General features: G+C 57.1%; 1 protein-coding gene across 6 annotated transcripts; it reads left to right on the forward strand.

Moving 5' to 3' along the window:
- The first annotated feature begins 369 nt into the window (after window positions 1-369).
- Window positions 370-27,716, forward strand: LOC149749863 (G protein-coupled receptor kinase 6). 6 transcript variants are annotated; one of them, XM_089909750.1, is made up of 17 exons: window positions 370-572; window positions 4,249-4,344; window positions 5,265-5,377; window positions 5,496-5,573; window positions 5,931-6,031; window positions 6,367-6,459; window positions 6,565-6,628; window positions 6,768-6,908; window positions 7,194-7,384; window positions 8,173-8,210; window positions 8,302-8,391; window positions 9,391-9,599; window positions 9,690-9,827; window positions 13,904-14,041; window positions 14,124-14,258; window positions 14,373-14,374; window positions 14,911-16,071. In XM_089909750.1, the coding sequence occupies exons 1-17, from the start codon at window positions 521-523 to the stop codon at window positions 15,017-15,019; spliced, it is 1,788 nt and encodes a 595-aa protein (XP_089765876.1). In that variant the 5' UTR covers window positions 370-520; the 3' UTR covers window positions 15,020-16,071. The 6 variants fall into 6 exon arrangements, with proteins under 6 accessions (XP_089765876.1, XP_089765872.1, XP_089765873.1 ...); XM_089909746.1 differs by lacking the exons at window positions 14,373-14,374; window positions 14,911-16,071 and adding an exon at window positions 27,607-27,716 and having other exon boundaries at window positions 371-572; XM_089909747.1 differs by lacking the exon at window positions 14,373-14,374 and having other exon boundaries at window positions 371-572; window positions 14,451-16,071.
- The last annotated feature ends 62 nt before the right edge of the window (window positions 27,717-27,778 follow it).

Genomic DNA, 27,778 nt, shown 5'->3' on the forward strand with positions numbered 1-27,778 from the left:
CTTCATCCAATCAAATACCAGAGATCCGGGGCGTGACCCAGAGGACCCACCTCTTTTGTCCCAGCGGAGGGCTCGGCCCTAATTGGCAGTTTGGTATCCTACGAAGGCCCAGAAATTCGAACGTAGAGGCTGAACCCCACCGCAGACCAACCAGGAAGAGGTGACGTTTTAAGTCCCGCCCCCCTGTTCCTTTGAACGAATTCCCGGCTCTGGGGGCGGGGGATGATGAAGAGGCTGTCTAATGGGAAGACGGCGCGGCGAGCGCTCTCCCGGTTATTGGCTGAGTAAAGTAAACAGAGGGCGGGCCGGGGCGGGGCGTGCCGGCGCAGGGGTGGCCCCCGGGAGGGGGCGCAGAGTGCTCGGCGGGCGGCGGCGGCCGGGGAGGCCCGGGAGGCCGCGGCGCGGTCACTGCGAGCCGAGCCGAGCCGCGCCGAGCCGCGCCGATCGCCATCCGGCCCCGGCTCCCTCGCGCAATCCCGGCCGGTGGCGCGGCCCGGCGGGCCCGGGGGCGCCGCAGCCCATGGAGCTCGAGAACATCGTAGCGAACACGGTGCTACTCAAGGCCCGGGAAGGTGAGGCTGTTGGGTGAGGAGAACGCGGGCGCGCGGCCTCAGAGCTCGACCGGGTGCCTCAGTCGCCCGATCCCCTAGGGCAGCTCGCTCCGTGCCCCGCACCTCGCGCAGACACGAGCCCTTCCGGCCTGTGGTCCTCTTTCTCCGCACCTGCCCCCCGGGAGCTAGAGCCCAGCAAGGGGTGGGTCAGGCCGCCGCCCGCGCGGCGAGGAGGTGGGGTCGTGGTGAGGGAGTGAGAGGAGGAGAGAGGAAGGAAGAGGGAAGGGTGGGACCCCAGCCCCGGGAGAGCCTCTCTGAGCCCTCTCCCAGGTGAGAGGTAAGAAGATGCCGCAGGAAGGGAAAGGGGCAGCCCACACCCCACGTGCCCGGGCCCAGACTCCGGCGCCCAGCCTGGGCCGGCACAAAGTTGGTGCAGGGTAAAAGGTTTGGAAAATAAATTAACCGAGGCTCTGCCGTAGCACAGCCTTTGCGAGGTGGGGAAACTGCTGGTCATATATGCTACCAGCATGACTGCCACTTGCTCGGTGCCTCAGGACACTGGGGACAGAGGTGAATGGGTCACAGTTTTTGCCCTCGGGAGTAGTGGGGCAGATGGGCACAGAAAAAACTGGAAGCTGAGTTTTGAAGGAAGGGAGGCATGCCAGGCTGGTAGGACTGTTAAGTGCAAGGCCTGGCAGAGGGAGCCTGTCTTGTGAACCTAGTGTTGCTGAGCTCCTCGGGCATTACCAGGCACCTGCTCTATGAGGATCCTGGGGATGCATAGGGACCAGACTTGGTCCTCATTGCCTTGCGGTCAGTCTGCCCCTCACCTGCCACTGTTCACCTCAGTAACATAATCACCGAACACCTACTCTGTGCCCTGTCCTGTCCAGGGTGCCAGGGACCAGCAGAGAAGACACTTCGTTTTGGAGCTCTAGGGCAGGGAGGTCAAGACTCTTTGCTGGGGTTTCAGGCTGAAAAAGACATCTGCTTCGCCTTTCTGACCTATTTTACAGGTGGGAAACTGAGGCTTAGATCAGTGACTAGCCCCAAGGACACACAGTGAGACTGGTTGACTCACGCCTAGGACACAGGATGTCCCCAATGCAGTCTGTAGGAAACCCAGAGGAACCCCCAGCTGGCACAGCATCTGGTGCCCCCTGCCTGTCCAGTGCATGTTGACCCTGGAGAAGTGCTGCCTGGAAATGGGCATGGCAGTCTGGGTCCTCAGTGCCCAGAGCCTTCCTTATCTCCTGTCCGTTATGGAGTCCTGGGGCTAGGCCTTCCTCCCAGCCTCTGGGGGCATCTGCCGATTCTGTTCTGCCTCGTCATCCAGCCATCCAGGGAGGAGGGGTGGGGAGAGCCTGGCCAGGCCTCCCTCCCTAGGGCTGTAGCCAGTTCAGGCCTCAGGCCTGCTGAGAACACTGCCTTGCCTGACCAGAGAGTGTGGGCACCTTCTGGTAGGATTCCTCAGGAGGCATAGGGGGCTATGGCCAGACTGAGACCAATGCCTTCACTGGAGAATCCTTACTCCAACCTGGCTCTGTCCCTCTCACCTGGGTGGCTCTAGACAAGTCTCTTCTCTCTGAACTTCAGTAACTCTTTTTGTGGGATGGTTGAGGGTGGGACCTGAAAACTAAAGGAAATCCCAGTTGTCACTGAGTTTTGAACCCCGGTCTGTAGATTGAGTGCATTGGAATCCCTTCATGAGCTGGCTGACGGCTTGGACCCCAGGCCTTTGCCAGCTTCCCAAGTGATCTGAGGCCCTGAGTGATTTGGGATTGCATGTATTCAGTTGACACCTGATGCCAGGCATGTTTGCGGTGGGAGAAGAGCTTGGGTTGTGGTCCTAGGGAGCTGGGTTCAAGTCCTGACTCTGGGACCTCCAGCCTTCGTAATCTTGGACCAATTGACTCCTCATTTCAGGGCCTCGGTTTTCTCATAAAATTGGGCCAGTTCTGGAAGAATTGCTATGAGGATGAAATGGGACAGCACTGGAGGTGTGAACCCTCACTTAGTCCTCCTTCCTTTCCCAGGCCCCCAGAGGCACGGGGAGGGGACCAGGCTGGGGTGGGGAGGAGCCCCACTGACTCTGGTGGCAGTTCCAGGACAGGATATTTGCATGTGACTCTGCTGCTGCCTTGATGTGGCTGGGAGGAGGGAGAGGAGGAAGTAAGTGATGGGGGTAGCAGGCGGATGGAGGGGTGGGGGAGGAGTTCCCCTTCTGGGGAGGCCTTGCCCTGGGTTGGGGGGTGGGGGTCCGTTGCTCACTCACAGTGGAGCAATGACTGTGGGGTATGCTGGGTGCGGGCTGCAGGAGGGCTGCTAGCAGGTTTCCCAATGGGTACCCTACAACACTTCCTCTTCCAGGCAGCTTAGGTCAGGGAGCCTACTGGAGGACCCAGCCTTGCCCTCTCCCTAGACGGTGGCTCCTCCTGCACCACCTGCCTTCAGCCAGGTCAGATGGAAACAAGGCTGGGTAAACCATAGGGGAAACTGAGGCCAGGCAAGGGATAGTGGTGGCCTGAGGTTGCCACTGAGTTGTTGGAGCTGGGACCCACCTCTTGCCACAGCCCTACTGGGTACTGGACACAGACTCTCCTGGTCACCATCACAATACCTCTGGAGATGGCTCTGGACCTGAAGTACACATGGAGAAATTGAGGTTCCTAGAGAGCAAGTGATGGGCCTGAAGTGTAAGGTGGAGATTCAAACCCAGGTCTGTAAGATTCCAAGACTCAGGCTCCTTCCACCATTTTCAACCTCATGGCCCACAGGCCACATCTAGCTAGATCTCTAACATATTTTATTTATTGGGCTGCAGTGGGTTTTTTAAAATATAGGAACTAATATTTCATGTAACAGTCCAGAGTCTCAGCTGATTTTGAAAAGTCAAAAGAGCTGGCCACACTGGGCCAGCATTCCTGCCTAGTAACAATCAAGCAGTCAGCCGTGGTTGTGCTGCAGCTGCCCCTGTTTGAAGCGGCATGCCGGGCCCAGTTCCCACACTCCTCACCACTCCCTGTTGTCTACCATCTGGCCCACAGTTACTGTACCTGTCTGGCTCTGTAGGCATTTGAGCTGCTACCCTGGTCTCAGCAGCTACAGATGAGGGGTCAGCTAGGTAAAATGAGGCAGGTAGCAGGACCAGGAAAGCAGGGGTAGGGATCCTGAGTGTCAACCCTCCTGCCACCACTTTGTTTGCGTCCCTGATAGCTCTGATGCAGGGCCTCGTAATAGGGGCCTGGAGCCTACCTGGTGACCCAGGCTGCCCTCTGCCTCTGGCATCTCTCAGGCATGTCCCACATGTCCTGGAACGTCTCCCTTCTGGGCCTTGACTTACACAGTTCCCACCACTATCGTGTCCTTCTCTTTCTTCACCTGGGAAACTCCTACCTGGCAGGAAGAAGCTGAGGCCTGCCAAAGCTACCTGGAAACCCCACTCTCCCCCAGTGGCTGGCCTCATGCCCCTCTTGGCTCTTCCAGCCCAGAAGCCCCTAGCAGGTGGGCCTAGGGGCCCATGTGTGTCCTGGAACCCAGCGAGGGCATGTTGCAGCATGCGGAAGGAAGGCCCGAGGTGCCTCCCAGAGTGGACTGGGCCTAGGCTGGGCCCTGAAGGCCTCTGGATTGCACTGAGGATGGAGGGGAGGCACGGCAGTGGCGGGACTCGAGACCCAGCACCTGTTTGCTTCCACAGGTGGTGGCGGGAATCGCAAAGGCAAAAGCAAGAAATGGCGTCAGATGCTGCAGTTCCCTCATATCAGCCAGTGCGAAGAGCTGCGGCTCAGCCTTGGTGAGACCTGGGTAGAGACGGGGGCTGGGGTGAAGAGGTGAGAGGGTCCTGCTGGTGCCAGGGGGCCTCCCCCAAGACCTTGCCTCAGGGTGGAGGGGCAGGGTTGGGGGTTTTGGGGACCAGAGAAATTGAGGCCGCACCACCAACCCAGTTTCAGTTCCTGGGCTTGGGCTGGGTGGAGGGCAGAGAGCACATAGGACAGCAGCGGGTGGTTGGGGTAGGCGTGGGGAGGAGGACGGGGTCAGATTGGGGGCGATCTGAGGGAAGCAGCGGAAGGGAGGGCCAGGCCTCGGGCGAGCAGGGCTCGCAGGATGGAGCGGAGGGTGCTTCAGGGGCTGGAGTCAGCCCTCACCGACTGCCCGGGGAGCCCCAGGCCTGTGCTCAGCCCCACCCAGCCTGGCCCTGCGGGTGCCCCGCAAAACCTTAACGAGAAGGGCCAGGCCCCCTCTGAAGGCCTGCACGTGGGCTAGGAGTACACCATGGCTGCTTCCACCGCCGGGAAGGAGGCCTAGCCTCGAGCTCGCCGGAAGCCACAGCTTCCTCCCACACTTTCGCCAGGCAGTCAGCAGGTGTGGGCCGGGCCCAAGCCGGGCCGGAACCTCACAGACCACACCCAACCCCAACTGTGTGAACCAGGAGACAGCGGCTGGAAGTGAGGACCCCGGCTCTGGAGCCACACTCCTGGCTGTGTGACCTTGGGCTAATTACTTATCCTCTCTGGGCCTCGGAGTCCCAAGCTATGATGGCAGTAACAGTAGTGCCACCTCAGTGCTGTGGTGAGGGTTCTAAAGGAGACAATGGCTGCCATACTGCAGGGCTGGAAGCTGTTGTTAGGGCCCCGGGCCTGGTGGTGTGGACAGGAGTGCCCTGCCGGTGGGCTCCAGGTCCAGAAATCCAACAGCTCCCACCCCTGCCTGCAGAGCGTGACTACCACAGCCTGTGTGAGCGGCAGCCCATCGGGCGCCTGCTGTTCCGAGAGTTCTGCGCCACGAGGCCCGAGCTGACCCGCTGCATTGCCTTCCTGGACGGGGTGGTGAGTGCAGCCCAGCTCAACACCAAGGGTGGGCAGAGGTCCCGGGCCACATGTGCCCCATCTCCCCACACCTGTTGCTGTACCCAAACCCCAAGCTTCTCTGCCTCCCACCCCGCAGGCTGACTATGAAGTGACCCCTGATGAGAAGCGGAAGGAGTGTGGGTGGCGGCTAATGCAGAATTTTCTGAGCCACACGGTGAGTGAGCACTGATGGAGGGATGATGGCAGTGGGTAGAGCTCAGTGATGGGGAGAGGATTGACCACAGCTCAGGCAGAGAGTGCCCTGGAGCTGCTCCAGGCTCACCAGGCAGCACTGCAGGCATGGAGCCCAGGAGGGTGGGCTGGGGCTCTGGACCCTGCAGCCTGCCAGCAGCTCTGCTTCACCCTGCCTCAAGGGGAACAGCAGAAACCAAGTTCAGCGACTGGGCAGGCTGGCGCACCTCCAGCCCATAGCCACCCCACCACAGGCCCAAGGTCTCTGCCATCTCTGCCCTGGGAGTGGGTGGCTGGCCAAGGGAGCCCCTGCACTGACCTGTCTGTGGCTTGTCCCTAGGGTCCCGACCTCATCCCTGAGGTCCCCCGGCAACTGGTGACTAACTGTGCCCAGCGGCTGGAGCAGGGGCCCTGCAAAGACCTCTTCCAGGAGCTCACCCGGTAAGCCTCTCCCTGCCCGTAGGCTGAGAATCGTGTCCTGACGGGTGGGCTTCTTTGGACCCAGAAGGCTGTGAACAGTTCAGCAGGTGGTGAGGGAGCTCAGCCCCTCACCCCAGCCTTGCGCCAGCTCTGTGACCTTGGGCAGGTTGCCTCCCCTCTCTGTAGCATCTTGGGCTTCAGCCAGGATGCATGTCTCCCACCTAGGTGGGTTAGCAAGAGGGTTGGCTGAGGACGCTGCGTTTCAGGCTGAGCATACACATAACAGGGGGCCTGGCACATCAAGCCAAGAACTTGGGGTGTCAGGGGCTGACCAGTGGTCTGGGTCTTCTCGATAGGCTGACCCACGAGTACCTGAGTGTGGCCCCTTTTGCCGACTACCTCGACAGCATCTACTTCAACCGTTTCCTGCAGTGGAAGTGGCTGGAAAGGTGAGCTCCTTGAAGGCTGGGCTGGGCTGGGCCAGGTTGTGGGGGCTCTCATGGGCGTCAGGCCCCTGATCAGCTAGTGTTTGATCCCCAACCCCTTGTCCACAGGCAGCCAGTGACCAAAAACACCTTCAGGCAGTACCGAGTCCTGGGCAAAGGTGGCTTTGGGGAGGTGAGTGGCCAGGCCAGAGCCCAGCAGAGTACAGAGGTGGGGTAGGGTGGACCCTGACAAGCCCCTTCCCCCTTTGAGCCCCTGTACCCCCAGGAAGGGCCCAGCTGGTCCCCATTTGCCCCATCTACCCTGGCTACAGGTATGTGCCTGCCAGGTGCGGGCAACAGGCAAGATGTACGCCTGCAAGAAGCTGGAGAAGAAGCGGATCAAGAAGCGGAAAGGGGAGGCCATGGCCCTCAATGAGAAGCAGATCCTGGAGAAAGTGAACAGTAGGTTTGTAGTAAGTACAGACAGGAGACCCTTCCCTTTCCCCTGGCCACGCCTGCTCTCCCCACTCGCTGGACTAAGATCTCTTACCTGCCACAGGCCCCCTCTAGGCACGACTGCCTCCCTTGTCCTCAGAGATGCCTGGGAAGGGTGGGTTTGGGGAATTGACACCTGGCCTAGGGAGCAGGCTGGGCCCCAGGGAGTGGTACTAAGAAGGATTTTTCGGGCGGCTGGCACCAGCCCCCCCACCAGGTGGCCCACGGCCCCTGCTTCAGGGCTCGGACCCTCTTGGTCACAGGTGAGCTTGGCCTACGCCTATGAGACCAAGGACGCGCTGTGCCTGGTGCTGACGCTGATGAACGGAGGCGACCTCAAGTTCCACATCTACCACATGGGCCAGGCTGGCTTCCCCGAGTCTCGGGCCGTCTTCTACGCGGCAGAGATCTGCTGCGGCCTGGAGGACCTGCACCGGGAACGCATCGTGTACAGGTGCAGGGGTGTGGCCCTCCTGGCCAGGGGCCGCAACTGGGCTTGGGTGGAGGCTGCAGAGAGATGTTGGTGTGCTGGGGCTGTCACTGCAGGCACAAGTCTGTCTGGGCTCTGGCTGGGGGCTCCACACTCACCCACACTAGGCAGACTTGAGAGGCTCAGAACCCAGGCTCTGGGGTCTGGTTGACCATTTGTGAATCCCGGCATTGTCGCCCCTCTCTCACTCTGTGACCTTGGCCACTCAGCTCCCTGCTCACAACACCATTTTCTTTCCTGGGAAGCAGACTATATATAACTCCTGCCTCTCAGGTTGTTGTAGGGAATGAATGAGATAATGCTGTAAAGTACATAGAACTCGGTAGTGGAGAGCTCCTCTTATTACTATTACTGGTGATGATTTCATTTGAGCCTCACAACAGCTCCATGAGGAGATGGATGAGTAGCCTCATTTGACAGATGGAAAAGGTAGAGTTAGCCACCAGAGTGGAGGGAGAGCACTAGCGGTGAACAAAGCTGCTGGTGATGTCTGGGAAGCTTCCCTCTGAGTGGGAACTGCCTTCCACTTGCCTAGTGAGTTCCAGGAGTCCTGGCTGCATAGATCCTTCATCTGCTCCCTCAGGTTGGGGCTGCTGCCAGGGAAGGCAGGGCTGTCTGTCTTCTGGCAACAAAAGGCTCCCACACCTTGCTGCACATCCCATCCTAGGGGGTGAGCGAGCTAGGAGGGGGTGGCCCTGTCTGGCTGCTGGGCAAACTGAGCAGCATCTGATCCTGCCCTTCTCTCCCCACAGGGACCTAAAGCCAGAGAACATCCTACTAGATGACCACGGTGGGTGAGGGGCCACAAAGTGTGGGAGAGGCATGGGGGAGGTCTGGCCCACCTGCCTAACGGGCCTCCCTGCTTCTCCATCCACATTCAGGTCACATCCGCATCTCCGACCTGGGGCTGGCAGTGCACGTACCTGAGGGCCAGACGATCAAAGGCCGTGTGGGCACTGTGGGCTACATGGGTGAGTCTCCCTTCCCCCTGGCCCGCCAGCCTCCTGGGTCCTCTCTCTGTCTTGGGCCCAGTCCCACCACCCCGTTGGGAAGTCTCCTGTACCTCAGGGAATAGAAAGAGCTGATGTTCTTCTTTTATAGATGAGGAGACCAAGACTCAGCCAGGGCCCCACACACTGTGAATCCACAGCATTCACTCACTACATATTCATTGAGCTACTCCTACCGGCCGGGCCTACAGGTGGCTACCAGTGAAAGACAAGGGCCTCATACCTGTTTCCATGGCCCCGACTCTCCACTCCCGAGACCTGCCCATGCTAGAAGTGGGAGTGCCCATCTGTGGTGGAGGCCAAGATGTGGCCCCAAATTCCCCTTGGGACCATGTGACACAGTAGACAGAGCTCCAGCTATGGGCTCCACCTCTTCCTTGTTATGTGTCCTCGGGCCGGACATTCTGCTTCTCCCAGCCTCACTTTCCCTGACTGTAAAGTGATCATCACCTACTCCCAGGGTTGCCTTGAAGATGAAAAGAGGTAGTAGAGGCAAAAATCCCTACCTGCCTGTCCTGGCAGGCAGTAGCTATCCAGCAAATCAGTTGCTGTCTTCTTTCCTCTCTTTGATATTAAATCTGGAGGTTGCAAACTGGCAGCCACACTAGGCCTAATTTGGCCTCCATCTGTGTTTAAATCAAATTGTTTTTCAAACAATTTGAATTGATCGCCAACATTTGATAACCCAGACAGCTTCATGTTAAAAATACGGATTTCTGACTTCTCTTGAAAAGTCAGAAGACGTGGCCCCCTGCAGGGCCATACCAGCGCACTTTGATGAGATGTGTGCTGTCCAACTCACCTCAGTCCCCACCGGGCTGCTGATGGTGCCTGCCTGGGTGGTGCCAGTGGGTGTCTGAGCTGGTTACCCCACCTTGACATGCATGCTGGGCATTCCTGGGGCCCCGGGGCTCAATTCCGCCTCCTGCCCCGTCTTAACTCCTGTGCTGTCCCTCCCAGCCCCAGAGGTGGTGAAGAACGAACGGTACACATTCAGCCCGGACTGGTGGGCGCTAGGCTGCCTCCTGTACGAGATGATCGCAGGCCAGTCACCCTTCCAGCAGAGAAAAAAGAAGATCAAGCGGGAGGAGGTGGAGCGGCTGGTAAAGGAGGTGCCCGAGGAGTACTCGGAGCACTTTTCCCCACAGGCCCGCTCGCTCTGTTCCCAGGTACAGCAGCCAGCAGGAGGCCCAACCGGCCAGGGCTGGGGCTGGGGGCACCTCTCCCGGGGCTACCCTGACTACCCTGCCTTGCTGTAGCTCCTCTGCAAGGACCCTGCTGAGCGCCTGGGGTGTGGGGGGGGCAGTGCCCGCGAGGTGAAGGAGCACCCCCTCTTCAAGAAGCTGAACTTCAAGCGGCTGGGAGCCGGCATGCTAGAACCACCCTTCAAGCCTGATGTGAGTGCTGCCCACTCCTGCCGAGGGCAGGGCCAAGCCCTGGCTGGGGGGCAGGGGTGGGTGGGAAGGGTTGGGGGCTCTTGGAGGATTGGTTGGGACACCCTCATTGCAAGTGTTAGAAAACTCAAGTGTGTTAACCAGTAAAACAGAATTCACCGGGCTCAGAAAAATGAAAAGCTGTGGGAGAGGCCTTGCTTTTGGCCCACCCGATCCAGGGCTCCAACAATGTTGCAGGAATTCCGTCTTCCTCTCTCTGACCACTACTGGTCAGTGTGCAGGCTTCTCTTTCAGGCAGCTGTCCCCAGGGTGTGGCAGGCCTACATCTTAACAGCTCAGCCACCCTAGAAGACAGAGAGTGCCTCTTGCCCAATAATTTCAAAAGAAGTCCGAAAAGGAAAAACAAGGCCTGAGGCTGATGCTCATTGCCTGATTGCCCAGAGGCCCCTCAGCAGCCACACCTGGATCCTATACCCACCTGAGCCACTGCCAGTGGTGGGAGATCGGTTTCCCAAAGGAAAACTAAGATGCCTTGCCAGCAGGGGAAAGGGCCATTGGGCTGGCAAAATATCTGCTGCCCACTACACCTGGGAACGCTGACCTCCTGTCTGGGAGTAGGACACTCCCCTCTGCAGAGTCTCACTCATTTACTGAGCATCTCAGTGGGTCAGGCATCCTCCTGGCAGAAACATCCTCGAGTCATCAAATTCTAAGTGGCAGAAGCCCAACTCAAACTTATGCCCAACATGGAGCTTATTGGTTCATTTGGCCAGAAAGTCCCAGAGTAGGGCCAATGTCAGGGTTTCATACCATGTTGTCAGGACTCCATCTCTTGGCTCTGCTGCAGCCTGTTGACTCTTCTCCCACTGAATTCAGGCTTCTCTGTATAAAGTCATAGGGAAGGTTCTGATTGGCCAAGATTAGATCACGCGCTTGCCCCCCTCTCATGTGTAAGAGGACTGGGACCTGTGATTGACAGTTCACCAGGAACACGGGGGAGGAAGGTAGGTGATGGGCAGGCCAGGTTGGTGGCTGTCAACCATGCACGTGATTGTTTACACATTCAACAAATATTCTGAGTGCCCATATGTACCAGACCTCAGAATTAATAGAGTCAACAGGACCCAGTCCTCCCTTCATGTTCTAGTGGGAAGACACAGCAAAATAAACCAGTAAGTGAAAAAAGAGTGGTGGGGGGGGTGGGAGTATTTCTAGACAGGATGGTCTCTGAGGAGCTGTTGGTTAAGTAGAAGCCTAAAATACGTGAAGGACAGAGCTGTACCAGGATTTGGGGCATGAGCATTCCAGGGAGAAGGAGCAGCCAGGCATTAAGATCCTAGTGCAGGGACCAGCCTTGAGAGGTGGAACAGCAGTGAAGGCCAGTGTAGCTGGCATGAGCATGTGCAGGGAACGTGGAGCAAGAATGTGAGGTGGGGGTGTGGGCCACAGAGCAGGGGAGCAGGAACGGGAGTGGGAGGCCACCTAGTGGGTGGCCTTGTAGGTGCGTCTCACCAGCAACCCACAGTTTTAGCCTTGGTGTGGGCAGTTGAACTGAGAGCCTGACTTCCGGCAGCCTGCCTCAGGGCTGGCCCTGCCACTCGAGTTTACTCCTCCTTCCCTGCATACCAACCTTGCAAATCAGTGCCCTGGAGTTTAACTTTTTTTAGAAGCAGCAGATGAAAAATGTGCTTGATGATGATATAGTTTTTAACAGCTTTATTGAGTTCATATACCATACTACTCACTCCTTGAAAGGATATAATTAAATGGCTTTTAGCATAGTCAGGTTGTGCAACCATCACCGCAATCAATTTTAGAACGTTTTCATCACCCCTCCCCCCAAAGTACCCCATACTCATTAGCAGTCATTCCCCATTCTCCCCTCCCCTGGCCCTTGGCATCCACTCATCGACCTTTTGTGTGTGTGTGTGTGTGTGTGTGTGTGTCTGCGTTGTGTCTTCGTTGCTGTGCGCGGGCTTTCTCTAGTTGTGACGAGCGGGGGCTACTCTTTGATGTGGTGCACGGGCTTCTCATTGCGGTGGCTTCTCTTGTTGCGGAGCACAGGCTCTAGGCATTCAGGCTTCAGTAGTTGTGGCTCACGGACTCTAGAGTGTAGTCTCAGTAGTTGTGGTGCACGGGCTTAGTTGTTTCATGGCGTGTGGGATCTTCCCGGAACAGGGCTCGAGCCTGTGTCCCCTGCATTGGCAGGCAGATTCTTAACTGCAGCGCCACCAGGGACATCCCTACTAATCTACTTTATGTCTCTCTATATTTGCCTATTCTGGACATTTCATATTAATGGGATTATATAATATGTGGCTTTTTGCACTTTGCATACTGTTTTCAGGGTTCACCAATGTTGTAGCATTTATTGGTACTGCTTTCCTTTTTTATGACTGAATAATATTCCATTGTATGAATATGACACATTTTGTTTGTTCATCAGTTGATTGACATTAGGGTTGTTTCCACTTTGGGGCTATGATGAATAATGCTGTTTTGAGCATTCACATACAAGTTTTTGTGGGGACATATGTTTTCATTTCTCTGGGACATACACCTAGAAGTTGAATGCTGGCTCATATGGTAACGCTATGTTTAACCTTTTGGGGAACTGCCAGACTTTTCCAAAAAGCGGCTGTATGATTTTACATGATAATATTTTGACATCCTTAACAGTAGGACTTAGAAAAAAATGTAACGATGAAAAAAGAAGTGGCCTTCTGGAGTGAGGTGGGCTCCTGGCAGAGGGCTGGGGGCGCAGAGAGGTGGGAGGAATGTTCTAATTCTTTGGTTGGCTGTGAAGCAGAAGGGGATGGAATATGCCATTGGACATCCCAGGACAGAGGACCTATCAGCTCCAGGCCCCGCATGGAGCACCCAGCTAAGATTCAGTCTGCGCTGCCTTCACCAGTTGCACCTAGACAGCTGTATACAGGTGGAGGGGGGTGCCTGTTACTGATTCCGTATGGCACTGTGGGGGCTGCTTGGCCACCGTGGGTCAGCTCTGCAGCCTTGTCAGGCAGTGAGCAGTGAGGGATAATGAGCCCCAGTTTAGAGGGGAACTTGGGCGTCAGAGAGAAGGGACTGCCATGCTCAGGAAGTGCATGGGGCACTTGTGTTTTGTTCTGTTTTGGAAGTGTAGTAGATTTACAATGTTGTGTATTAGTTTCTGGTGTACAGCAAAGTGATTCAGATATATATATGTACGGATGTATATATGTGTATATGTGTGTGTATACATATTCTTTTTCAGATTCTTTTCCATTGTAGTTTATTACAAGGGATTGAATATGGTTCCCCACACTATACAGTAAGACCGTGATGTTTATCTGTTTTATATATTGTAAAATATATCTGCTAATCCCAAACTCCTTATTTATCCTCCCCCCTTCCTCTTTGATAACCATGAGTTTGTTTTCTATGTCTGTGAGTCTGTTTCTGTTTTGTAAATAAGTTCATTTGTATCATTTTTTTAGATTCCACATATAAGTGATGTCATGTTAAATATATTTGTCTTTTTTTTTTTTTTTTTTTTTTTTGGCGGTACGCGGGCCTCTCACTGCTGTGGCCTCTCCCGTTGCGGAGCACAGGCTCCGGACGCGCAGGCTCAGCGGCCATGGCCCACGGGCCCAGCCACTCCGCGGCACGTGGGATCCTCCCGGACCGGGGCACGAACCCGCGTCCCCTGCATCGGCAGGCAGACTGTCAACCACTGAGCCACCAGGGAAGCCCAATATATTTGTCTTTGTACGACTTACTTCACTTGGTATGATAATCTCTGGGTCCATCCATGTTGCTGCAAATGGCATTATTTCATTCTTTTTTATGTCTGAGTAATATTCCACTGTACATTATTTATATACATGTGCCACATCTTCTTTACCCACTCATCTGTGGATGGACACTTAGGTTGCTTCCATGTCATAATAGTGCTGCTGTAAACACTGGGGGCACCTGCAAACCAGGAAGCTGCAAGGGTCAGGGCAAACCCAGCCCCAGCTCAGGGTTGAGCTGCCCTCCTGTTGAGGAGGAGTGTGTGTGGTGTTCCTGTCTAACCACTGCCTCTGTCCCCCCAGCCCCAGGCCATTTACTGCAAGGATGTTCTGGATATTGAACAGTTCTCCACAGTTAAGGGTGTGGAGCTGGAAGCCACTGACCAGGACTTCTACCAGAAATTTGCCACGGGCAGTGTGTCCATCCCCTGGCAGAATGAGGTGGGGACCTGCCCAGCTGATGGGGTGGGCTCCAGAGGGGCACCCTTGGGGTCAGTACTCACAGCTACCTGTTCTGTGGCAGATGGTGGAGACCGAGTGCTTCCAGGAGCTGAATGTCTTCGGGCTGGATGGCTCGGTTCCCCCAGACCTGGACTGGAAGGGCCAGCCGCCTGCACCCCCAAAGAAGGGACTGCTGCAGAGGCTCTTCAGTCGCCAGGTAACCCCCAGCAGTGTCCTACCTGGGTCCCCCACCTGGCTCCAGGGGACGGTGGGTGGGAGGCAGAGCCGGTGCCTGCATGCGCGGGGAGTAGGCATCCTCCAGCCGTGTCAGCGGTGCCCAGGGTCTCTGGCCTCATTCCCGCCTGTCCCCCACCCCCGGCTGGGCTCACGGCCTCTTTTCTCTTTCCAGAGGTGAGCAGTGTGGGCTCCCCATGGGTTGGCCTTGCTGCCCGGCCTTGGGGAGCCACAGACAGCCCATCCATGGCAGAGGCGAGATGTGGGCGAAAGAAGTCTGGTGCCCGCTCCCTACCTCCCCCTCCCCACTGCTTCCGTGCCCAGCACCTGCAAGCTGCTAGCCTTGCTTAGCCATCTGTCTCCCCATGCCCTGCCTCCACCGGCCCCAGGGGAGAGGGCCCTGGCAGAGCCTGGGATCCACCTGGTCCTCCTCACTTCAGCCTGTTGCCAGCAGCCTCTGCACTGATGTCCACACATGTCTGGCCTGAGCTGCTGCTCTGGGCCCCTCGTGGGGAGCCCCCTCCTTGGAGCACGGAGCTCCTGGTCTGCCCTGGCAGGGCCGGCCCAGGTGACGGCCCTGGTAGCTAACTGCGCCTGCTCTGCCTCTCTCCCTCCGTGTCTTCCCCGCCCTCCAGGACTGCTGTGGGAACTGCAGCGACAGTGAGGAAGAACTTCCCGCCCGCCTCGAGCTCCCCACCCGCCTCTAGCCCCCAACCTGAGGCCCCGCCGGGCAGTTGGCGGTAGCAGCTACTCCAAGCGCTGTTTACAGTTTTGCACAGTGGTCTTCCCCATTGTCCACTCAAGTTGTGGCCTGGGGAACACAGCCGGAGCTGTCCCCAGTGCCCTCTGCCCCTCAGCCCCTGGTCTGGCTGAGTTTGGCAAGGCCTGGACTGTCCCTGGGACAAAGGTGCGTCCCTTCAGCTCTTGTCTGTGGAGCTCGGGGCTTTCTGTATTTATGTCTTTGTACGAATGTATATAGCAACCAGAGCGTTCTTAAGACCCACGCTGGAGCCGGCAGAGGGGCTGCTGCCACACTCCAGGCACCTCAGGCCCAGCTCAGACGGGCGAGGTTGGGCCAGGCCAGGCCCCTGGGCCCCCAGCACTGTGCTTGCCACCGCCGACCTCCGAGTGAGACTCGTGCCTGCCCCTGCCGCCCTGGGCTTAGGCCGCCACCTCTGGGGCCCAATACTGTCCCTTCTCAGCACCTGTCAGAGCTGGATCTGGGACCTCTCTGTCCCCTAGGCCTGTGCCAAAGTGTGACCAGAGATTGGGCTGACCCTGGGACCCCTCAGTCCACTGCCCAGGCTGTCCCAGATGGGTCTGCCTCTGCCTTCCAGCTCCCAGGTCACCTCGTCCCTTGTGCTGGGCCCTGTCCTGAAGACACCTCATGCAGAAACACCCCAGCCCAGGCCAGGGGAAGGGTAGGGGTGGGGGTGTCCCTGACCAACCCTCAAACATTCCAGACTCCCCTCATAACAGACACATGTGCCCAGCAATAATCCACCCCTCCCAGTGTGTGCCTGTGGGGTGTGTGTGTGTGTGTGTGTGTGTGTGTGTGTGTGTGTGTGAGAGAGAGAGAGAGAGAAGGGGGCAGGCGAGGCTGTGGGCCTGCCCTGGCCCAGGCCCCAGCCCTGGCCCCTCCTGGACTGTGATGGCCATCCTGGTCCCAGTGTGAGGGTAGCGTGGGATTACAGGGTCCCAGTTTTTCCATATTTAAAGCCAATTTTTATTACCCATTTTGTCCAATATAAGCTGCCACATGTCTCTGTGTGAATACAGTCCGAGCACAAACCTGGCCAGCTGCCCCTGCCTGCCTCTTTCTTGCCCCTGGTGGTCCAGGGGTCTTCCTGCCTCCCTGGCCCTGCTGGAAGTGGAAAGAGATTGGAAGTGGGGATAGTGGCGGCTGCCCTTCCAGCAAGGCCCAAGGGCCCCCAGGGCCGATCTTGGGGTAGCCTCTCCAGGCAGCCAGGCTTTGGTGGCCTCTGGGCCCAGCAGCTTCCTCAGCAGGTTGAGGCCTGAGAAAAGAAGCCTTGGGTCCCCGCTAGGTATGGGTCTGGCTCTGGAACCACTAGGGTGTGGGCCTGTGCTGGAGAGGTGGGCTCAGCTGGCAGTATCTCCTCCGAGGCCAAGGTGGCCTGGCTGCCGCTCGTGGGTTTGGAGCGGCCTGGGGAGTAAGGTGGGAGCTGCTGTTAGGAACACCTGCCCAGTCTGTCTTACCTGGACACCTGCCAGTTAGGAGCACCTGCCCAGTCTGTCTTACCTGGACACCTGCTGTGTGATTTGCCCAGGGCCAGTACACATGTGTTAGAGCCATTCCTCTGCTTTGCCTTTGAAGCAGGAAATGTGGCTGGGCAGAGACAGACACTGGTGATGCTGGAAGTTAGGCTGTGGCAGAGGTGGGTGGAGACCAGCCATGTGGCCATCAGGGAAGATTCTCTGAAGGTAGCAGTTGAGCCAGGTCTTGAAGGAGACATTCACCTGGGGGACAGAGGAAGTTGGGGAGCATTCCACCTGTGCAGAGACTTGGGAGTGGCAGCCTGTTGACCACAAGTCTGTCCCAGACTTCACAAGTCTTTTCCTGGTCTGTAGCATCCCAGTGGCCCCAGCCCCCCAGGGATGCTCTGTAACCACCATAAGTGTTTGTTCCTTGCCTCTGGGCTGGGTACCCAGTGCCACAGAGGCCACATGAGCTTTGCAGTTGGATAGCTCTGGGTTCAAGTACCAGCCTGGCCACTTGCCAAGCTGCCTTTGCATAGGCCCTTCCCTCGTCTGGAAAGCTGGGTGTGATACCCATCGCCTCACTGGGCATCTATGAGAATCCAACTAAGTAGCCAGTCACCCCCTTGAGCCCCTGGGTCACTGGCAGGACTCTTGCCTGTTGGGGGTATGTGGGTGCTGGGGGTCAGGCTGATGGCTATCTTAAGGACAAGTCAAGGTTCCAAGTACCAACTTTGAAGGGGCCTCTGGTGGCGGCCTAGCTCTTGGTATGTGGAGTGCGCACCGCTGCTTCTACTGACTTGAGGGAAATGGGGTAGGGAGAGGGCCTTACCTAGGTCTTCCAGCTGGTGAGCGGCCACTGCAGTTTGGAGAGGAAGCCAGCTGAAGATGAAGAAGCTGGAGGTGAGAGGTTGGGGCCTGAGGTGCTCCGGGCTTTCTTGTGGGTGGTGGGGGGAGATAGGTATTAGTGTGCAGAAGCCACAGCCCAGCTCTGGGCAGGTGTGCAAGGGTAAATGAGTGCCAGGTAGCCGGGTGGGTCCAGACCTCCCACCAGACTCCCCTTAGGCTAGGTAGGAACTTCTTGGCTAGGGTTCAACCCACCCTAAAGTTCTTACCACAGTGGATGCTTGGCAGAGAAAACTCCCAGAATTCACTTCTTAACAAGCCTTGCCCAAGTTCACCTCCTCCATCCAGCCCTATGGTAAGAGCTGGGGGACCCAGATGGAAATGAGGCCCCTGCCAGCTTCGAGCTCTGTCTGGTAGGCAAGCAGACGTGGGGACAGTGGGACCCAGTGTGATCAGCACTGTAGCAGAGATGATGCTGGGACTGGGGGCCAACACCAAACAGGGGAGGCCCCTTGCCACAAAGGTGTCAAGTGGTTACCCTCCAGGATACAGAATCAGATGTTCCCAGGGGAGGAGACGGATGGTCTAGAGCCTCTAGTGGTTTAGGATGGCTGAACGTGGGGTAGTGGCTGGAGCGGAGGTCAGTGAGACTCTGCCATCCTGGGCTTTGAAAGCTGTGTTAAGATGCGGCGTCTCATCTGGAGGGTGGGGCAGTCCTGAAGGGTTGTAGGTGGTTGTGTCAGGGTGTCTCCCTAGCATGTACAAAAGCACCCCATGTTTCCTTTGGGTAGGCTCCCCTCAGTCCTTTTGGTTTATATGAGACTGGGCTTGCACCCCCTGCATACACATACACCCAGAGCATGTGACCCAGGTTGGGCTGTTAGGAATCTTTGGTTGCAAGTGACAGAGCTGTCCTATAGCTAACTTAGAAAGTGTTAAAGGGATATGGAGGGGCTTCCCTGGTGGTGCAGTAGTTAAGAATCCGCCTACCAATGCAGGAAACACGGATTCGAGCCCTGGTCTGGGAAGACCCCACATGCCGCAGAGCAACTGAGCCTGTGCTCTAGAGCCCGCAAGCTACAACTACTGAGCCCGCGTGCCACAATTACTGAAGCCCGTGAGCCTAGAGCTCATGCTCCGCAGCAAGAGAAGCCACCACAATGAGAAGTTCATGCACCACAATGAAGAGTAGCCCACGCTCGCCTCAACTAGAGAAAAGCCCGCGCGCAGCAACGATGACCCAATGCAGCCAAAAGTTAATTAATTAAAAAAAAAAGATATGGAGGAGCTGAGTGGGGAAGAATGAGAACTGAGGCAGCTCATCAAGGCACAACCTCCAGAAGCAATATGCTACAGCCATGTTTATGTCTCTGCACCACTGAGCTCCAGATCCAAGGAATCCAAATGACCAGGCTGGGAACCTGCCCCCTGTACATCAGGGGCAACTAATGGGGTGAAATGAGTCCCCCAATGAAATCAGGGTGCTCAAAGAAAAGGTAACATACTGGGTGGCTGAACACATATCCCTTCCCCCATACCTCGATTGGATCACCTATGGGCACTTGGCCAAAATGAATCCAAAAAGAACCTAGGGGGTTGCTAGAACTGTTGGGGAAGAATTGGGGTTCTCAGTTCCTCCGGGGATGGGTGGCTTGTGCCTAGAGCTGTGGGGTCATCCTCGCCACCATTTGGCGGCAAATTTGCCTGAAAATAATGCAAACAGAAGAGAACTGAGTGGAGAGAACAGATAAATGCCTCATTCCATTGCTGGAACACAATTGTGATCACAGCTAAAATCTACCCCTGGACTTCGCAGTTACATGTGCCAAATGCCTTTGAGCTCAAGCCTATTTGTTCTGAGGTTCTGTCACTTGGAACTCAAAATGCCCCAGCCAACATGATGGTGGAGGATGTTTTTGGAAGACCACCCTAAGCATGGTGGAGAATTTGGACTGGAAACAAAGAACCCAATTAAGAGGCTGATGGACAGTCAGGTTCAGACTCAGCCTAGGTAGCGGGGCCCTCACTAGAGCTCACCTCTGTTCCCTGGGCATGAGCAGGGTCCATGAAAGCCAGGGTTATGGATCCAGCACTAGGTTTTCCCTGTGCTACTTCTTACTAGACATGTGATAGTGTGTGCTGGGAACACAGTGGGAAGGGCCGTGATTTGGGAGTGGGCTATGTATTTGTGAGTTGGAGCCACATTGGGGTGCCTGCCTGCTCCAGCCCCTGCCCACTGCGTGTGTGCGGTGCCTGTCAGGATGTGGCCAGGGCCTGGACATGTGTGCGTTCTCCGGGTTGAGGTAGGTAGGTTCGTTCTCCATCTCAGCTCCTTGGCTGAGCATCCTGTGTGCTCAGCCGACGACGGTGTGCACCAGGTCTGTTAGCGTCTGCCGGGTCCGGACAACCTGTTGCCAGGAGCTGTGCGGCGTGGCGTGGGCATTCCCTGTGCAGGGTGAACCCGGCGCCCTGCCTGCCGAGTCTCGGTGCGGCAGGTGGGTGCCGGGTCCTCAGCCTTTCGCTCCCGGGACAGCATCCTCGGCGGCGACTGACTGGGGGTGGGGGCCCTCTGCCGGCGGCCGCGCGCGCGCACGCCGGTCTCGGTACGCGCCGTGTACGCGCCCGTGCGCGCGCCCCGCGGCTCCAGCCCAGCTCTCGGAGCCGCCTTCGCTGCCACAGTCCGTTCCCTGGGGCCGCCGCCGCCTCCCCCGGGTCGCGGGCTCTGTCCGCGGGGCCCGTGCCGCTCGCCCCGAGCCAGGAGGACGAGCTCGAGGAGGATGCCTGGGCCCGTGAGTACCGCGGTGGCGGGCCGGTCGGGTCCGGAGCGCGGGCGGAAGATGGTCCCGGGGCTAAGCCCCTCCCCGCGGGCGGCTCCGCGCCCTGGCCCCGGATCGCCGCCCCGGACCCCCGCCCCGGCCAGCCCCTCCCCCAGCCCACACCGGAGGAAGGGAGGGAGGCAGGGAGAGAGAGGGAAGGCGCCAGTGAGCCAAGAAGCGGGAGCAGGGCGCAAGCCGCCGCCGGTTCGCTTGGAAACGGTTGCCACAGCAACCGGGTTGCGCTCCCCGGCAACGCGGCTGCAGGGCGGCGACCCCCTATCCCCGCCCCCACGAGGGGCCGAAGCCCCGGGGGACTCTCCCTCTCGCGGTGGGGGGAACTTCGACCCTCTGGCCCGTCTGGGTGTTCCTGCCTCCACAGCCGTCGAGGGTGGGGGTGGGGGGCGAGCGGCCCCGTGGGCAGGAGCTGGCTCCCACGTGGCTGCAGTCGTCGCAGCAGGGCTCCTGGGGTGGCAGCAAACGTGGGGGCGGGCCAGCCCCTGGGCCAGCCACGGGAGGAGGAGGCATGGGTCTGGGGTCTGTGCCCGTCACCCCAAACCCAAACCCCACCACCGCCACCCCCGCCAGCGAAATGGCCTGACCCGAGTTGGGTGCCCCAAAGGTGATGGTCCCTACCAGGGGAGATGAAAGACGCTCGCATCCCTCCTCCTCACGGCCAGAGCATGTGCCAAACCGTGGCTTGGGCCCGCGGTGGGTCTCTGCTCCTCTTCTCAAGCCACCATTCTCCGGGAAGGGGTGGAAGGAGCGTGGGCAGTAGCAGAGGAAAGGACACTGCTGACCCAGGGAAGCTGAATCCCAGACCAAATAGAAGCACCCGACCCCCTGTCTGGATCACAAGTGTCCCTTTCTTGTCTGAGCACAAAGCCCAGACTGTGCTGGGTGGCATGCAGGTTGGCCGGCAGGCAGGCCAGCGCCACATGGAGATGTCCTACCTTCCAGGGGAGCTCCTCTGAGAGGAGAATGGCCGCTGAGCCAGAGGAAATGACCTCTGGCTCCCCTCCCAACCTCCCCTCAGTGGATAGCGTGCTGAGGGAGAGAAATGGCCCTCCTGCCATCTCTCCCGGGCCTGACTCAGCAGATGCCAGCCCCAACCGCAGGCCTTGGACCCAACATCCCAGTGACCACAACCACCCTTGGGTTTCCTTTCCCATCCAGGGAGGTCTCCTGGGTACCAGAGGTGACCATTACCTGGGCATGTGAGGCCTTGACATAGATGCCCTTAGATGGGTGGTATCCTAAGTCAGGCCTGAGTCTCCCACAGGCAGGAGTGCCTTTGGAATTACTCACAGGCTCCTTTCATTCTGTTCCTGCTGTGTGAGACCTGTGCTGAGCATTCTGCATCCATGATCTCCTAGTCCTTACAACATTGTGCAAGGTAAGTTTATTATCCCCATTTTAGAGGTGATGACTCCAAGGCTCAGGGAGGTAAAATGACTTGCTCAAGGTTGTACAACTAATAAGTGGTGGAGCTAGGTTTCCAGTGCAGGTTTCTCTGCTGGCATGGCCCCTCTTTGCTATGGTATTGCTACATGCTATCTTTTGTGAGCCAGGCGGAAAAGAACTGTAGAGCCTTCTAGAGGAGCATTCTTAACCTTCTTCTGCATTCCTCCAGTGAGGAAATTCCCTATGTCTTTTAGGCCTTGGCACACCTTTCCTTCTTCCAGCAAAATCAGCCAGATTCTTGCCCCCAGATGCTCTGTAGGACCGTGCTATGGCTGGGTTGCCTCCTTTCCTCCCTCCTTCCATTTTCTCTCTCTGAGGGAAGCTGAGCAGTGAGGGCTACCTCAGTCCCCTGGGAAACCCCCAAGGCCCTATTCCTTGGTTTGTGGGCTCTGTGGCCTGGTCAGCTTGCAGCCCTGGCTGTAGCAGAAGGAATTTAGCAATGATGGGCCCGTGCACTGCTGGCCCCTATGGGTGCTCAGTCTAGCTCAGGGGTTAGAAGCCCAAATGCCTCCAAGGCCCAGGTGGACTAGGGCACTGATCAGCTGCAGTCTGTGTCACCATCTGAGAAGGTGGACTTGGTGTGACGAGGTTGTCCGGTTTTCAAGTTGACCCAGAAATTTACGTAAAATCTCCTGGTTTTTAAATCTTGGCAACTAATCATATCTTTAAAAAATGATTATGGGCCAACAAAACACGTCCATGAACTGTGTCCAGCCTGAGAGTCACAAGGCTGAGATCTCTAGTCCAAGGGAAAGTGATGGCAGTTTTTGCTAGACCATCTCCAGGCTTGTGTAGATGTAGTTCCATGGGCCAGTTTCCACATTTGAGCCTCTTGAGGCTGCAAGGTGCTGGCATTTGGTTTGTCAAGTGCAGCTGTATATGCTGGTGTATTTTCACATCCCCCATCAGTTCTGCTCCTACCTTGGCACTGCCAGGCAGGTCTCATTGTCTCTGTCATACAGGTGAAGAAACTTCAGCTCAGGCATGGGAATAGCTGGGATGGGATTACACAGCCTGGGCAGGGTATAAGTAGGATTTGAACCCAGGGCTCCCTGCTCAGTGCTCTGCGTGTTCACCAGGCTGCCCCTCAAAAGAGGGTACAATCACCTCCGCTTCCCCCCCCACAACCCCCGAGGTGTGGGCAACTCCCTTGGAGGGGCAGATCTGAGTACAGTAGACACCAACCCACTAGGGCCCCAATCTCTGTTGTCCTGTTTGCAGTTTCGCAAGCCCTGGGTTCCTGGCATTGTGCTGAGGTTGGATCACAGAGATGCTGCCTGCAGGTGAGGGTGTCAAGCCAGTACCTTGGCCTCGCTGGAAATGAGGTTCTGGCCAGCTCCGCGCCTGGCCGACTATGGCAGCTGGGACAGTTGCCATCATCTCTCTCTGGTTTCAGTTCATTTGTCTTGGTGTGGGAGGAGTGTAAAAATGTCACCAGTGCCTCCCTAAAATGGCCTTCCTGCCAGGACAGTGGGCTTTACAGTCCCCTGGATTTCATAAGCCCACAGGCTATGTGGGCCTGTACAGGCCCCAGCTCTCTGCCTGTAGAGTGGGGATGGCAGCAGCTCCCTCCTCGCTGAGGTAATGAATCTAGAGAGGTTAGCAGGGGGCTTGGCACGTGCAGGGCACGCAGGACAGGTGAGCGGTCACCTTTCCTACCCCACCCTCATTCCACACACCATACTCTCCTCCTCTCCTCTGTCCCCCAGCCTGAATGCCTATTCCTTCACTTGACCAGCAACTCTGGTGTCACATCCACGGCTCCCCCTTGTGACCCAGAGCCCCTGCTGCCTGGGATTCCTTCTTTCCACTCCAGAGCCCCTGGTACACATCTCCACATAGACTTTTCCTTTTATTCACATAGACGTATGCATCCTCAGCTTGCTTACAAACCTCCCTGTGAGGGCTGAGAGCTGCTTTCTCAGTGACATTTTGGTGAATGGCCAACATTTCCCAGGAATGAACTAGATGCACACCTAGCTCTTGAGGTATTCCTTGTCAGACAGCTAAAAGACCAAACAGGTAACTGGACACCTCCAGTTACTCCTTCAACAAGTGGTTTTTGAGCTACCGTATGCCAGATGATCAAGGCAGATGCAGCCCTCGTGTTGGACACAGGCCACTACAGAACACTGTGATTGATATCGTTGGACTTCTCATCCAGCCCTGCAGGGTGAGGTAGCTGGAGGCTGACACGTCCAGGGAGGTAACAGGTGAGGCTGAGGAGCACGCGCTGGGGCGAGAGCAGCGAGGCTGTGTAGCAGCTGGGTTCAGGAGCAGGCCAGGGGGAAATGGACAGTGTGGAGAGTGGCAGGCCAGGCAGAAGCACAGCGTGGAAGTAGAGAGAGTGGTGGCAAGCACGGTAATGGGGGCCCAGGTGAGAGATGACAGTGACCTGACCCAGCCAGCTGCGGTGGGGGGACAAAAGGAAGTGGACAGATGAAGACACACTATACTGAGGGTTAAAAACAACAGGATTTGGCAGATGGTGTAAACGGTGGGCCCTTTGCTGAGATAAAAGAGCCAGCAGCAGATCTTTGGGGTCTAAGGTTAGGGGGCCGGGGTTCTCCATACAGAGGAGTAATGTGGGAGGTGCCCACAGCAGTGCACCAGGCCCTAGAGTAAGAGATCTGTGTGACCTTGGGGGTCATTTAATCTCTCTGAGCCGAGTGTTCTCATCTGTCAAATGGGCAGAATGCTCACGTAGTTTATAGGGTGACTGAGAACTCTCTGTGGCATCCAGCCCGGGGGCACACACCTCTGCACCCCCAGCTCTGAAACTGTGGACAGCAGTGCTCATGTTTGTTGGGCATCTCCAAGCCCTTTGTATGGATTAGCGGCCACTGACGAGGAAACTGAGACAACATGTCACCCTCCAGCTCTCGCTCCCATCCCCTGCTGTGCTCCCAGTGAGTGTGTGGCCTAAGAAAACCCTACAAAGTGATATACTCACAAACTCCACAAATAAACCAAGATGGAATCCTGAAAAACGTCCAAATAACCCGCAAAAAGGTAAGAAAAGAGAATAAGGAAACAAACAGAAAACAAATCATAAAACGGCAGACTTAAGGATGAGTCTGGCCAAAGGCTCCGCTCCCAGCACACAGTTGGAGTTGGTATTTACTAGGGACCAGGCATGCGTCTGAAGGGGATGGGGAAGGTGAGTGGCTGTGAGCAAGAGGCAGGGTCTGAGTTTGAAGGGCGCCCCAGACCCGGACAGGAGCATGCACAGGCATGAAGGGATAAAGGAACAGCCCTTTGGAAAGGCTTTGAGAAGCTTGGCTTGGTCAGGAAGAGCACTTGGAGAAGCCTGAATTAATTCCTTGACATTTATATATTGGGCAACTACTGTGGATTAGATGAGATATTACTGAGCAACTCCTATGGACCAGCCCCGTGTGGGGGGGGGGGGGTCAGAGGGCCAGCTCAGCTGTGAGACCTTAAGCAGACTTCCTCTCTCAGACCCACAGAGGCCAAGTCTGTAAAATTCAGCAATAGTTCCTGCCTCTCAGCTGGAGTTTAGCTAAATTAGAAATAAAAATACCCACCAAGGCTTGTCTACTGTGTGTCAGGCCTTGTTCTGGGCCCCTTCCACACAGAATCTTATGTGATCTTCAACACTGCCTTCTCACTGGGGGTCATGCCCATTTGATAGATGAGACAGGCTGAGAGGCGACAGTGGCACCCAGTGGGTCTTGGGTGTGGCCTGTCCCAGTCCTCCTAATGCCCAGCGAGCTGAGCTGGACCCCTCAGGGCACAGTCCCTGTCCTTTGTTCCTTGTTAACCCTAGAGCTGCCATTCCATCTCTCCTTCACCCTGTAGCCTTTCCCACTGTTGAGCTGAGGACTGGTTGCCAGAAGCACCAAGTTTTGGTAGGAAGGAGTAGGAAGGCGCGTTTTGGCTACAGGCTGGCCAGCCTGGCCAGTGTCCCCACGACTGCCAAATCTCCTGTACTGAGTGCTCACGTGCATTTATTTACATCTCACTCATCACTTAGGGGAAAGTGTTTCAACACAGACTTTGGATTCACACTCAGGCTAAATCCTAGCTCTTCCCCTTATTAGCTGTGTGACCCAGGGCAAGTCACTTCCTTCTCTAAGACTGTCTCATCCATCAAATGGGCATGACCCCCAGTGAGAAGGTGGTGTTGAAGATTGCATTAGATTACTCTGCACGGAAGGGGCCTAGAATGAGGCTTCACACAGTAGACAATCCTTGGCAGGTATTTTTATTTCTAATTCAGCTAAACTCCATCACCTCCAGCCCCAGAAGTGCTTTCCTGACCCGGAGCTGTTCCTACTTTGCAGGCCAAGGAGCCCCCTAGTTAGGGCCAGCTTCCTCAGAGCACTCCTGAAAATTCCTGTGGGCTCAGGAAAAGGAGAATAACAGATTTAATTAACTCCCAGTGACTGGCAGCATCGTGTTTTTATCTGGGCTGCGTCACCATGGCAGCCTCATGGTGGGGTTGTCGAGGGGGCGGGTGGAGCTATTGTTCCTGCCATTGTGTGTTCTGGAACACAGGCCCAGGAGAAAGGGACTGGCACGGGCACCAATGGCACATGGCACAAAGCAGTCACGGAGTCAGAAAGGAGCCATCTGGGGGAGAAGTGTGGGGTGGCCTGTGTGGCCTGGCTTCCCCCCAGCTTGCTCTCAGACCAGTCTAAGTCAACTTAATGTGGGGTCCCCAGCTTGGGGCTCAGGCTCACTGTGGCCCCCAGAGCTGAATGCATGTGTGCCTTGGTTGGGCATGCTGAGGATGGGGGGTCCATGGGGCTCCTGGAAGAGACCCACAAAGTAGCTCAAGCAGCAGCACTCTCCCACCCCAGGTTAGGGTTTTGTGGCCAGGCTTGGGTTCAAATTATGGAACCGTCAACTGCCATCCACACAGCTAATTGTGTAAAATCTGTAAAACAGGAATAATTTGTTACCCCAAAGGGTTGTATGTGAAAGCCCCTGGGTATAAGGCAGTCAGGAAGGGGTCATTCCTGTTCTGAGGGGGTGGTGAACAGTCGCCTGTCCCTCCTCAGTTAGGGCTCCCTCCTACATACCTCTTAGGATGCAAGGTTCCCCTCTCAACCCTGGCTGTGGAGAGGAAATGGAACTAGAGGTGCCCATCTGGAGTGATGTGGAACCAGGTGGTACCGATTACTTGAGCTAATTTTCCTACCCTCTGCAGAGAGGGAAAGGAATTGGGGGAAGAGACATGGCGGCCTGGAGCTAGAAGGGCAGGGCCAAGTGGGGCTGCGCATGGGTAGGAGGCTGAGGAAGCGGAGACGGAGCTGGGATTCAGCGAGCGGAGGCGCCTAGAGTAAAGGAAAAGAGGGAACGGCCCACGCTCGGCGGCGCGTTGGGCTCAGACAAAGGCTGGTAGCACGCAGTAGCCGCGGGAACCACCCGCCCGATCCCCCCCTACAAGAGCTGAGACAAGCAGGAAGCCGCGGTGCGGTCCGGAATGTTACACGCTTTGGACATCCAGGGTTGGGAGCGGATACAAGGCCTAGGGCGCCAGGGGCTGCCAGGTGTGTATGCATAGGGCTGAAGCTGGGCACCGGCGGGCTGCTTTTGGGGCCTAGGAGGTGGACCACCTTTTCTCCGCCGCAATACAACTGCGCCATGGCTCCCCTTCGGCGCCCTGGGAGTCTGCCTATGGGCCTCTCAAGCCCTTTCGGAGCTGGGGTACCCTGCACCCCGGGGATGCGGATGGCGAATCTCCGTTCGCACGGAGGTCGAACCTGGCATTCGCGCGCCCCCTGCTGGCCTGCCTGGAGTCACCTCGGCTGGGAGGCGGCGGCGGCCGGGTCTCAGATACGGGAAAGCCCTACGGGGGAAACCTCTGAGCGTGACGTCATCCAGGTGACGTCACCGGGCCCCCGCGGAGTGCGGAGGTTCCGTAGAGGAGGCTTCCCCGGGATTGCGCAGGGCACCGGCGCGGGCAGGGAAGTCGTCCGGGGCTACAGCACGCCTTCACCGCGCCCTGTGTCTGTCCCACAGGTCCCGCGCGGCCCCGGGTGAGGCCCGCCAGCGTGCCTGTCGGCGCCATGGGAAGGAGCGGGCGCCGCTGCTGCTGCCCCCTGCCTGCGCGCGCACGACTTGAACCCAGCTGCGGGCAGCCCCCGGCCGCGGGTCCCCGAGTGACGCTGGAGGCATCTGGGAGCTTGGCGCG

This window comes from Delphinapterus leucas, chromosome 3 (genome assembly GCF_059928025.1).
Source record: "Delphinapterus leucas isolate spDelLeu-1000000601 "Yukka" chromosome 3, BTC_Dleu_Yukka2, whole genome shotgun sequence".
NCBI classification, from domain to species: domain Eukaryota; kingdom Metazoa; phylum Chordata; class Mammalia; order Artiodactyla; family Monodontidae; genus Delphinapterus; species Delphinapterus leucas.

Coding starts and splice junctions, on each gene's coding strand:
- LOC149749863 (XM_089909750.1), top strand. CDS start 521: ATGGAGCTCGAGAACATCGTAGCGAACACGGTGCTACTCAAGGCCCGG. Junction 6,629..6,767: donor GCAAAGGTGGCTTTGGGGAG/GTGAGTGGCCAG, acceptor CCCTGGCTACAG/GTATGTGCCTGCCAGGTGCG. Junction 8,392..9,390: donor GGGCACTGTGGGCTACATGG/GTGAGTCTCCCT, acceptor TGTCCCTCCCAG/CCCCAGAGGTGGTGAAGAAC.